The following is a 12868-nucleotide window of genomic DNA, read 5'->3' on the forward strand; positions in this document are numbered from 1 at the left end:
TTTCCAAATTCAAATTGCACTTCAAACTAGACCAAAAAGCAATTAAAATAACGAAAAAAATCTATAATATATAACCACCTCTCATTTTCCGTCACGCAAGTATCTGTCTACAATAGGTCAAATATTAGGCTACCAATACAAATTAAGATTTAAGACAATTGTAAACATAATAATAATAAATTAAATGTTTATTTAAATAAATAAAAATTTGGAATAATGTACAGATTTTGCGCTTATGGAAATTGTTACTTTTATTCACCAAAGTGGCATTCAACTGATCACAATGTTTAGTCAGGACATTAATAACATGAACAATTTCTATTACAATTTGAAAAAAAATAATTCTTCCCATAAGGCATGCACCCCTGAGTCTTCTCTTTACTGTTGTACATGAAACTGGTGTTGTGCGGGTAGAATTCAATGAAGCTGTCAGCTGAGGACATGTGAGGCATCTATTTCTCAAACTAGAGACCCGATGTACTTCTCCTCTTGTTTAGTTGTACATCTGGTCTTCCACATCTCTTTCTATCCTAGCCAGTTGTCCTTTGCCTTTGAAGACTGTAGTGTACACCTTTGTATGAAATCTTCAGGTTTTTGGGCAATTTCAAGTATTGTATAGCCTTCATTCCTCAAAACAATAATTGACTGACGAGTTTCTAGAGAAACCTAATATTGACCTTAAGTCATGCCAGTCTGTTGCATACTGTGACAACTCAAAAACAAACACAAAGACAATGTTAAGCTTCCTTTAACAAACCAAATAACTTTCAACTGTGTTTGATATTTTCAAGTGATTTTCTAATTCCAAATTAGCAAATTAGCATGATTACTCAAGGATAAGGTGTTGGAGTGATGGCTGTTGGAAATGGAGCCGGTCTAGGTTTGATCAAAATGACTTTTCTCAAACAGTGATGGTGCAGTTTTTTACATCAGTCATGTCCTGACTATACTTTGTGATCAACTGAATGCCACTTTGATTAATTAAAGTACCAAATTCTTTACGAAACAGCAAAGTGATCCTGCAGAGTTGCGTTCACAATGCATGTTTAGCACAAACTGCTTGCAAACACACTACACACTACACTTGCAAACAATTTTCATATGATTGACACAGCAAGAGAGAGAACTCTTTACATGCGTGCATTCCACGAGACACAAACGCGCGATTGAACCTACAAAAAAAACTGCAAATAAGACATGAGCATCGATGGCTATTCTGTCAACTGTTCTTAAAAAAATTATAAAACGTGTTTCTTCAACTGTGTGTCTGAGTCTAATGCCATTTCTTGTCATGTGTCACTCTGAGATGTCTTACAGCTCACCCGACACAATTGCAGGTAGATGAGCAAAATGAATTACTCATTTTAAACCATGTGCTACTATTTATATTATTTGCCAACTTTTCAGCTCCATTTCCCAATTTTGTCGATCATTGTCTGTCAATGAGTATCACAACTGGCACTGGGATATTTGCCTGTCGCCTAGCTCTATTTTACAATAAACTGCTTATGGGATTTTATTCATTTTTGGACTCTTGTTGCCTCAACGTCTGTGCTTGTCACGGTAAGGAAAATCAAAATTTTGTTAATTCAATAAATTGATTTTTAAAAACTATGGGCCAATTAACTGGTTATCAGCCTTTTATACCAGATTAGTTATGGGTATCGGCAAAATCCACTATCGGTCAACCCTTTAATGTCCATGGACTTTTTTTGCTCAACATTAGAATTTTAGGTTACCATTTATAGAAACACAGAAGGACGTTTATATAGGTTAAACCTGTATAACCTATACGCTTAAGTTCTGAAACCGGTCCCCATTTACAGAATATTATGTTTTACACCTATACACCTTTTTTGCCTTCAATAGTTCATTAATTTATTTTGTTTAGCGAATTCATTTTTACAGAAACTCTATGTTTTCTCTGAGATAATAAAAGTTCTGTACATAATAATTATAAAAGATTTAGCAAAATGCTGTTTCAAATTGTTTTAGATGGAATAAAAGTATTTTGTCAAACAGATGTGTTTATGTGGATGCATTGTTTAGAAGCTCTGCATGTGTGTGTGTTTCATGCATGGAGGAAGTACTCACTAATGAACTGATTGGTGTGTGTGTTTGTAGACTCACTGGCAGACTGACTCTGGTGTCTGGGTGACCCTCCATTTGGCACTTGCAGATTTGACTCACAGCTCCTGCTGTTCTTCACCGGCTCTGCAGTTGGACCAGCGCTAGTCCGTGTGAGGTTAGGCAGACTCCGCCTCAACTTTTCTGCATGTGCAAAACACACAGAGGATGGAGGAAACCATAAATTAAAGTGCAAGGATTGCCTAAAAAACGAGTCTTTGAACATTTATTTTTGTATAAACATCTACATGTTTAATTGAAAATGTATATTTTAGGTCCAGTACTGGCTGCCATTTTAAGTGTTTCTCCATACTCGAGCATCAACTTTTCAACTAACGATATCTATTTACAGAAATTGTCTTTGTCTGATGCTTAAATCTGATTCGATGTACAGCTACCTTCATTCTTAATGGCATTGGTCTGGGAATCGTGGCCCTGCAGAGAGTGTCGGGGCTGTTGAAGGCGGCTGATGATTGGTTGGGGAGATCCGCGGCTGTACTCTAATGAGCGGGCGGGTGAGCGGGAACGGGGCGAGTTCCTGGGGGAGGCACAGGGGGAATGCCGAGGGGAGGGGCTAAAGCGGTTGACGGGTGTGTGGAAGGAATGGTGGACTGCATCCTCATCATCATCCAGGCTCTGTGCATCTAGCTCTTGATCACTCAATGTTCCACGTCGCAACGACTGGCATGAGGAACCAGAGCTACGACGAGACGCTGTTGCAGCGTATTCTTGCCTTAAACCTAGATGGAGAGAAAAACAGATGCACATGACATTTACCGGACTTTATCACTACAGATATTAAATACTAAAATTATTATATTATATTAATATTATATGATAGTAATGTATATCATTTAAATTAGTGGTCGACTGATATGGGTTTTTAATGGCCGATGCTGATATCCAGACAGCAGGGTGGCTGATACAATGTCGATATATCAGACAATTTAATATACTAAATAACGTAAATATAAAATTGCTAAAAAAAATAAGAAACTCTTATTTAGAACTATATTTACAATACTTTTTTTTTATATATAAAATACTTTTTGTGTGAAATTGAGTATTTTAAAATGGTAGATAGCAGTTTCTTCAGATTTCTGTTTAGTCATAAAAATGTTTTAATTTATTTGCACATGAAGAAATTGTTAATATATTAGGAAAAATGAAGTAACAGTACACACAGTAGTCCAGCAACCATAGATGGCATGTCCACATTAGCAAATTGCATTTACAAAAAACAAACAGAATCAAACCAATTGTACATACAGTGATGGTGAATAAGACATTTACTTAAAGCACACGTGAAGTGCTTTTAATTTTGGGTGCATCCGAAAATATAGGCAGCTGACTTGCTACCTTATCAGTTAATGGCTAAACAGACATCTGTTTTTAATGTTTGGAACTCTTAAGGAAACTGATCTCCGAACAGTTTGAAAAGCACCTTGTTTTTCATCACACCTCCGTATAAAGCCTCTGGAGGCAGCATTTTCCTGGTTCCGTATACAGACTTGAAGTAGCACTCATGTGGAGCCAGCAATCTCCAGACATTTTAAATGGCCTGGATCGCCTGCTTGGATTGTTGTCATGATTTGTGAATCAGAGGAACTTTTGATCCTGATACTGAAGTATTTTGATTATGGCTGATAGAATACGCGCTTCAGAGGAAGATATTAAATGAGCGCTCAACAGGAGGTTTGTGAAATACATCTGTTTAAACTAGATATACGCATATTTGCAAATGGTAAATAATATAAGTTTTATTGAAATCGGCCTTTTATCATAAGAAAAGTTAGGGAACTACTGAGGACAGACTGTTAGAATACGTGCTTCAGAGGAATATAAATTAGGGCGCCACAGGATGCTTGATCTGCTCAAGTTGTGTGAGTCTGGTTTATTACATCTGTTTAAACAAGATATGTGCATATTTGCAGATGTTATATGATATTAGTTTGATTGATATTTGCCTTTTTATCATTAGACAAGACAGTTAAAAGTTACAGGGAACTGTTGAGGAGAGAGAGAGAGAGAATGAAACAGGCGAGCACTTTAACATGAGCTCAAACGCGTCTGTAGTGGCTCTGATATGCGGATCGTTTAAATTACTCTATTATTGTAGTAAAACGATGGCACGTAACAACAAAATTAACTGTGACTGGTAGTTTACATGTTTCAGTCAGTTCACATGCAAGCAGCCGATTTTTTGCACCCTCAAAAAAAAAATCTACAAAATGGGGAAATGTATTGGCCGATGTCAATAATTAAAAAAAGTTAGAATATCAGCCGATTTATCGGCCTCGGCAATATTTAAATATGCAATTTCAAATCAATTCAGCACATTAGTTATCATAAACTAACTATATAATCTCTATTAGTTTTAGACCTAAAACAATAATATTGGCCGCTCTCTAGTTATCATCCTTTTGAGCCACATGATAATCAAACGTGTAACAATAACAGCTTTTAACAGACTAAAAGGTGATATGAAAGATTCAAGCAACACTAAATCAAAGCACTGTGTAAGAAAATATCTTATCTATTCTCCTACTGAAAAGACAACATTACTCACTCTCCTCCTGCATGCGGGCGAGTATCTGCACGTCTGTGACATCATTGAGTTTATATGTGGTCGATGAACCAACAGAGTCTTCGTCCATCTCTGATGTGCTTAACTCACTGTCTACTGAGGACTGAGGGCTCACTGCCTGAGCATTTCTGTCAGCCGATCCACGTTGTTGACCTACACACAAACACACACACAAAACAACAAAAAATAAATACATCAAATGCCTCAACACTAATAAATAATAAAGAAAGGGAAAAAGCTGACCATTTTCAAATAGATAACCTTAGCTAGATCTATAAAACACTGAATAGCTATTGTGTGTTTACAGCTTAAGTTATATTGGCTATGTTTGGAATTGCATACTACCATACTATTCTTAATATTCTTGCATTATACTGTATAGTCTGTATACTGTGCACAGTACGCAAATTATCTTTAAGCATAAAACAGGGAACACTAAACAGAACACTGTATCGCACAATGCAATGCATTCAATTTGAACTTTCATTTCTAGAGTGACTGACAAATCAGACGTAATATCAGCTGAAACTTTGTACATATGTTTCTTCACTTGTTTAAAGGAAAGTGGATTTAAAGGAATATTCCAGGTTCAGTACAAGTTAAGCTCAATTGACAGCATTTGTGGAATAATATTGATCACCATTTTTGCCTTGTTCCTCCTTTTCTTTAAAAAAAAAAAAAGAAGAAGCAAAAATCGAGGTTATAGTGAGGCACTTACAACGGAAGTGAATGGGGCCAATTTCGTTAAAATACTCAGTTTCAAAAGTATAGCCACAAGACATAAACAATGTGATAAAATCACTTACTAACCTTTTCTGTGTAAAGTTATAGCCAGTTTTACAACTTTGTTGCCATGATGATGTAATGTCAACAAACCCTAAACTGACTGTAAAAAAAATAAAATAAACAAAAAATAACAATCACAATTTGAACAACTTACCAGCTCAAATAATACATACATTTTTGTAAAGAACAGGAGGTATGAGACTAAATAATTTTTTGTGGTAATCAACATTTTGCCACAAATGCTGTCAATTGAGCGTAATGTGTATTGAACCCGGAACATTCCTTTAAATCACACAATAGAATTATACCCCTGGAGTTGCATGTTCAAAGCCAGGGTGTGCTAAGTGACTCCAGCCAGGTCTCCTAAGCAACCAAATTGGCCCAGATGCTAGGGAAGGTAGAGTCACATGGGGTAAACTTCTCGTGGTTGTGATTACTGGTTCTCGCTCTCAATGGGGCACATGGTAAGTTGTGCATGGATCACGGAGTAGCAATAGCCTCCGCATGCTGCAAGTCTCCGCGGTGTCATGCACAGCGAGCCACGTGATAATATGCGCGGATTGACTGTCTCAGAAGTGGAGGCTTGTCCTCCGCCACCAGGATTGAGGTGAGTAACCGCGTCACCACGAGGACCTAGTAAGTAGTGGGAATTGGGCATGCCAAATTGAGGAGAAGAGAGGATAAAATAAAAACAAAACAAAATAGTTGTTTGAAAAGTTTATCGTGGAATGATGCAGATTGTTTTACTTTAATTTTTTTTGTAATAGTAAGTAGTATACGGTGTATCCGGCCCAGTATTCAGTAAGTAGTAAGCTAGTATCCCATCCTGAAAATGGACACTGAGGTCTTTAGGAGTAGAAGAGCACTTTACTTGTGCTGCCAGGGAGAACTAGTTGCTTGACGATAGGCACTCTAGATGGAGTGGATGAAGGGGAGTTGAAGCCACTGCTGTAGGGACTGTTTGCTGCGTTCGTGCTGTACGGGCTCCCGTAACCAACTTGAGGACTGTAGGAACTGTTATACAGACTCCTCCGCTTATTTGCTACAAGAGAAACAAAATCATAGTAAAAGCACTAAAGAACTTTCCATTGAACGTTGTGTGCAAGCATATTGTCTTTTTCTTGTCTTGTTATTTTAAACAGACACCATTCATTAAAGAGGACAATTGCCTGTGTGTGCAGACGTACACAATAAGGTTTGCTTATGCATCACTGTGGGTCTATTTAAACATATGGCATTGCCAATACAGAGTGCAGTTCATTGCAGACAACCCAGTCTATTCACAGTCTAAGAGGACAATGCTTCACTCTCAGATGCATATACACACACACAAGAGACTTAGTCATTAAGTGGAATGAAACAGCATTAACAGCAAGGCATTTATCTCACACATAGAGACTCAATGTAACCATTGAGTCTGTAGATGCAGTTGTCTATGATTCATAAGGTCAGGCTCGTGTTCAAGCTGCAGTAGTGATGATGGTACACTACTCAGGCTTCTGGGAACACCAGCAGCTAGAGAATCTTAACTCCATTAGTTTAATATCAGCCAAGAAAGAGACTGTACAGTCTCAGGAGCAGAGAGCATAAAATAGAACCCACTTCAAGTATTCTCCCTGTGGATATACTATCACATGATTGCTGGTTCACTGACTTGTGTGTGTGTGTGTGTGTGTGTGTGTGTGTGTGTGTGTGTGTTTTGTGATTTACGAGGACAATTTTGTAAGTTACAAATTAGTAATTACAAGGGTATTATGCTATAAATGTGATTTATGAGGACATTTCTAGTGTCCCCATAATTCAAATCGCTTAAAAATCATACTAAACAGTGTTTTATTGAAAATTTAAAAATGCAGAAAGTTTTCTGTGAGGGTTAGGTTTAGGGGTTGTGTTGGGTTTAGAGGATAGAATCTATAGTTTGTACAGTATAAAAGTCATTATGTCTATGGAAAGTCCTCATAATGATAGGTAGACCAACATATGTGTGTGTGTATGTGTGTGTGTGTGTATGTGTGTTAGGGTTGGACAAAAATATACTGTTCCGGTATCAATAATCTCAATATTTTTCAGCCTTTTGATTTTTGGTTTAGTGCCTGAATCGCTAAAGGATTCAGTTTCCGGCATGCTTTCAGGTGGTAATAGTGCAATGTTTATTGCGGCAGGCAAATAGCACAATTAATATAATAAGCTTAATTTCACAGAAAGGAGGTTAAAGGAAGTTTTGCGCATAAAGCAAATGACAGTAACTTAATTTAAATACTTAAATGAGTTAGCGAAGATGCAGGTTTTTGCGATGAAATACAATGTGTAAAAGTGCCGCAACGGTCTAGTGAATTCGCCTCACAGTCTTTTAGAAATGTAATAAAAATGCCACAGGCTTTAAGAAATGTTACATACAAAGCACAATAAATCACTCATTGCAATGTTGTTTAGTTGGCCAACAAAATCCCTGCGATTAGATCAATTCAGGCAATAATGTTCTATAAATATCATCCAGCTCTAGTGTATGAGTGTGTTTGTGCAGATGAACACTCAAAAGGTCATTACTGCACATTTCCCCTGACCTCCTACTCTTTCCTTCCTACTTTCCATGCACAGATCCATCCTCTAACTCTCTCTCCTCTCTAATGACTCTCTTTTCTGCTATCACTCACCAAGAGCTTTATTCAGGGAAAACAACAACATGCCTTCTAAACTCACTTCCTTGAAGTTCAACCACTGAACCGTGGTAACAACACCATCAGGCATGCTTACACGCAAACATGCACAAAAAAAGCCATTAACTCACACAGGGACACAATAATGCATGTACACACATAAATGGCAGGTCTTTATTATAGTGTTGTTTATAGGGGTCAGTACTCTGCATTAGATGCTTTTAGCTTGATCTTTAGCCAAATAAAAATTCTATAAATTTGTGAGCTGCCTCGCTGTCTTCTATGGCAGCATCCTTACTGAAAAATAGCCTTAAGAGAGACCAATTTGGCACACTCTTAATAGGCATCAACTCTGCACATCATTCAAATAGCGCTCTGCATGTTCTGCCTCTGGAGGCAGCTCACTAGGTTTTGGAATGGACCCTATTACTATTAAAGCTTTAAAAAAAATAGTAGTCTCAAAAATGAAAACTCAAATCTCATTTGCGATCACATAACATTCAAAGATGGCACATCAAGATATAATGTGCCAGGTGTGTCTTTTTCCAATCGTTATGTGGCTAGTGTGATTATATGGGAGGGCAAATGAGATATGAGAGCTACAGTGGAGGGGACAATTTAAATTTTTGTCTGTTCCTCATTTAAAGCTTTCATATGTCTTCAGAAGACTTGGTATTTAGCACAAATGTCATATGGCCAACTTTTATTGGTATTTTTTGTCGTTTTTTGAGCTTAATAGCATCTGTCCCTTTAGAAAATGATGTACTTATGAAGATGAATTCTCAAACCTAGAAAGAAAATCTGTAATAAACTATTGTTTTAGTTAGACTTAGTTAATCCTCAATAGTAGAGGACATCTCTTGTTGAATCACATCCCATTTCTAAACTGAATGCTGGAATGTGAAGAAGCAAAGTTACATGTCCACAGCAGCTTCCCTTCAGCTCATCAGTATGCAAACCACTGCAGGAGATGACTTCTGACCATCAGCTGATTGACAGTTCTTTTTGTGTATTTCTTGTGTGTGTTTGTGTTAAAAGGGAAGCCAGGAGGGAGGTCTGCCCTTATTCAGCAGGGACTAAAATAAATCAGGAATGACAAAAAGAGCCCTGATCAGTGATGTTGAGATGGCCAAAAGCCACTAACACCAGACTGCTAGGACATAAGCATCAAGGTCATTTAGTATCATATGTCAACACATTGGATAAAACACTAACTACAAACAGACTAGGCATTAGGGGTGATTGTTAATACATGAAAACATGGCCACATACATAACTGACACACAAAGTGTGCCATGGTGTGAGTGTTTTGCAGTGTATTGAAACTAGAAAACCTAGCCTGAAACTACGTAGTATCAAAAGTCAGATTTTCGACTATCGGCTAAGTCTGGTCCATATTGTAATTTATTCTGGCCTAAAACTGCTGATTTAACACGTCTTTACACAGAAAAGCCTGTTAATTCCAAGTCATGTAAATTCTCTGATTGACATTTGAATGGGATTTTCACTTCCAGAACAGAATGTTGCGATCTATTATGATGACATCAATATATTTCATATTAATAAAACTTTCTCTCACTTCACCTGTACCCAGACATACTGTTCTATATAAAAACTACCAATGCCTGGGCATCCTGCTATAAATTTATTACAAGTCCCACAGCACTGTTCCATAATAACCTACCTATTTATGGCTATATGTTCCCTTATTAGCCAATTATATCAGAGCATGCGGTCTGTTTTCCAATTTTATGAAAGCAGCATCTGAGCCAGAACAGAAATACCCATAGTCTTTTCCATCTTTAATGATGTCATTAACTCCACATATGCAGCTGGAGCAAGCCAATGGCCATTCTGTTCCAGTCCATCAGATGGTTTGACTCATCCAAGATCTCTTTCCATTGGCACTACTTTGCATGCAGTTTGCAATACTGGTACTGTGTACCTCTCAGACAGAAATACAGAAATAGAGAAACGTAGGACAACAAATTGGTCGCAACTTTGCCAGACATTCGGTAATGCTGACAATGAAAAGTATTAAAAAGATCCTTAACCATCTGTACTTTTCTTCTTGGCATGGAAAATGTAGGCTAATAAGACAGTAGAGCTCATAACAGGATAAGGAACCTGGGCTTAAGCGTCTACTGACCTCCTGTCAAACATGACCCATTTTGGGCAGAGAGAAAGCTCCATAGTAACAAAAGGTTAGAACAATATGGGCTGTTTAAGGACAAACACAGACAAACCATGAGATAAACACCAACAGCAGAGAACAATTCACACAAGGAGCCATAGAAGACAAAGTGACCAAAAAAAAAAAAACAGGCATAAGAGAATATGAAGGAAAGAAAAGAGTGTGAATGCAAGGATACATAAAGAATGATGTTGAAAGTAAACAGGATAAGACTGAGCTGTATACGAAAAGAGGAAAAAATATATTGAAACAGAAACAGAGTGTAATCCCAAATGTCTAACCGGATTGAGATAGTGACTTTGATTGCAGGGTCAAATTGAGGTTACAGAAAAAGAGTGAATGTTCTTCGCTAAGGGGAATGCAAAAGTTATGCAAACCCAGATCTTGTGGATTTGAATCTGAAAACTTGCCCAATAAATATTTGGATTTGTATTAACACAATTAATATAGGCATGGATGTTTAAACAATAAGCAGAAAATTATAAGAATCAAAAGGCAGCAAACAGAGGCTTATTTTGTGAGTGGAGCATGTGATCAAGTGTAAACCCTAAGAAAACCTCTTTCTATTGAACCTCAGTCTCTCCCATTTATCCTCAAGTCCAATGAGTTATGTAACCATGGTAATGACTTCAACATTAAGGGATTGTTTGCATTTCTGAGGTAAGTGTGAAGCCCTGGGATGGGTTACCATAGCTAGCAAAACAGACACTGCAAACCCACTGCAATACATCTACTGTCTAAATGTTTTTCAGAGCAAATGACAACACATTTATAAAGTTTAGAACAAAAGCATCCAGCTCAAAGCCATATCCGTGGCCCTGTTACAAAACCTAGTTGGATTGATAAAATCAATTTAGAATCATATAATACACAATTAATTATATAATTTATAATCACAATTGTTCTCCCATTTTTCAAGAAACTTGAACAGGAGTACAGTGTGAGCATAAATAATTGAAACGGAGTTATTTTGGATGAGATTTATGGAGTAACATCACCTTGTGAAAGTGTTTGATTGTGTATTTATCCCCTTGCCGTAGAATGCATCTGTCCAGATGCAGCTTTCAGAGAGTTAATAAATAATGTTCAATAAAAACAGTCTGTTGTGCCTCTGTTTTCTGATTTCATTAGTCCTTTTGTTGTAGGAGAAAAACACAGGGAAAACGCTTGGTGACCGAATCACTATGGATTACAATCAGCATTTGTTATGATATACAGCTGAGTGCGATGAAAACATTCAGATCAGCTTGACGTCTTATCAAATCTTCAGTAAAAGAAGAAGCTCATTGTTGACTTGAAACACAAGATAAATATTTAGTTTCAAGCAAGTCTGATGTGCATTCTCAATTTTCAAGCCCTTAACTAAGCAGGGAGACCCGACAGTCAAGTGACTGACGACCTCCCACTGGCAGACGCTAAAGTGCTAGTCGTCTCCTTTTACCTGGCCACCGATTATATTAATGAAGCTCACACCTGCAAATAGCTGCAAAAAAACTTTGTTAGCTTAAGATGCATTAAAATGCTGCCTACATAGGCAACTAACTAGGTTTTTAAACAGAGCTTGTGTGTTTTTTTGAACAAAATCTGGCCAGAACGAAGGGGTTTTTGAGTTTGTTTGGGTGGTTTGTAGCAGCTTGCCAGCGCAAACTTTAAGGAAAATTATAGGTGTGATGTGGAGCTCCACCCATTTTGAGGCTGAAAACTCATTCCATTAACATTCTTCAGTTATTAGCGAGCTGGTGCAAACTTACCTACATCTGTATAATCGTTTCTGTAGAGCCATTATCCAAGACCAGTCATGTGATTTTTTTGTTAAAATAGATTACAAAAGGAATAAAATCTATTCAAATACTCTTAAGTGCCTCTTCACTCTGTTGTTTGATATTCTGCTTCACTCATACAACGTTTGTAACTGAAAGCCATTCATACATCTACCTGAAGTAAGATACACCTATCATTATAATTTTGTCTGTATTCTTCCCATAACACTTTTTTACATTCATCTTTGTTGTAGTATTAGACGTATTATAAATTACATTAAGAGTGTAACTGGTGCATATATGGTGCATATATAAATGCATACTTTAACAAGACAAATTACACATTATCGACTGCATTTTATTTTAAAATTCTCACATAATTTACTTACACTCATGCCTTCCTAGATGTGTATGACTTTCTTTCTTCTACAGAACACAAATAAAGATATTTAAAATAATTTCTCAGCTTTGTATATCCTTACAATGCAAGTGAATGGTGACCAGATCTCAAAAGTTCCAAAAAGGACATAAAGGCAGCATAAAAGTAATCCACATGACTACAGTGGTTAAATCAATGTCTTCAGAAGCAATATGATTGGTGTGGGTGAGAAACAAATCAATAATTAAGTCCTTTTTATATTCTCCTATGAATCTCTACCTTTGACCAGCCCCGACCAGTACATGGCTGAATGTGAATGTCACTTCAACACCAAAATATGGAAGTGAAAGTGTAGATATACAGTATAAATATAATATT

General features: G+C 37.0%; 1 protein-coding gene across 5 annotated transcripts in view; it reads right to left on the minus strand.

The window, feature by feature from the left end:
* LOC127623668 (SLAIN motif-containing protein 2-like) overlaps positions 1 to 12868 on the minus strand; it is a 35625-nt gene that overhangs the window by 9544 nt on the left and 13213 nt on the right. For 3 of the 5 annotated variants that reach the window (XM_052098090.1, XM_052098089.1, XM_052098092.1), the window contains exons 3-6: positions 6372 to 6542; positions 4697 to 4867; positions 2526 to 2867; positions 2131 to 2271 (exon numbers count right to left, since the gene is read on the minus strand). In XM_052098090.1, coding sequence (XP_051954050.1) covers positions 2131 to 2271; positions 2526 to 2867; positions 4697 to 4867; positions 6372 to 6542 — 825 coding nt within the window. Of the gene's footprint in view, positions 1 to 2094; positions 2272 to 2525; positions 2868 to 4696; positions 4868 to 6371; positions 6543 to 12868 lie in introns of all 5 variants that reach the window. The other 2 variants (XM_052098088.1, XM_052098091.1) reach the window with 1 other exon arrangement.

The sequence above is a fragment of the Xyrauchen texanus genome, chromosome 30 (genome assembly GCF_025860055.1).
Source record: "Xyrauchen texanus isolate HMW12.3.18 chromosome 30, RBS_HiC_50CHRs, whole genome shotgun sequence".
NCBI lineage: Eukaryota > Metazoa > Chordata > Actinopteri > Cypriniformes > Catostomidae > Xyrauchen > Xyrauchen texanus.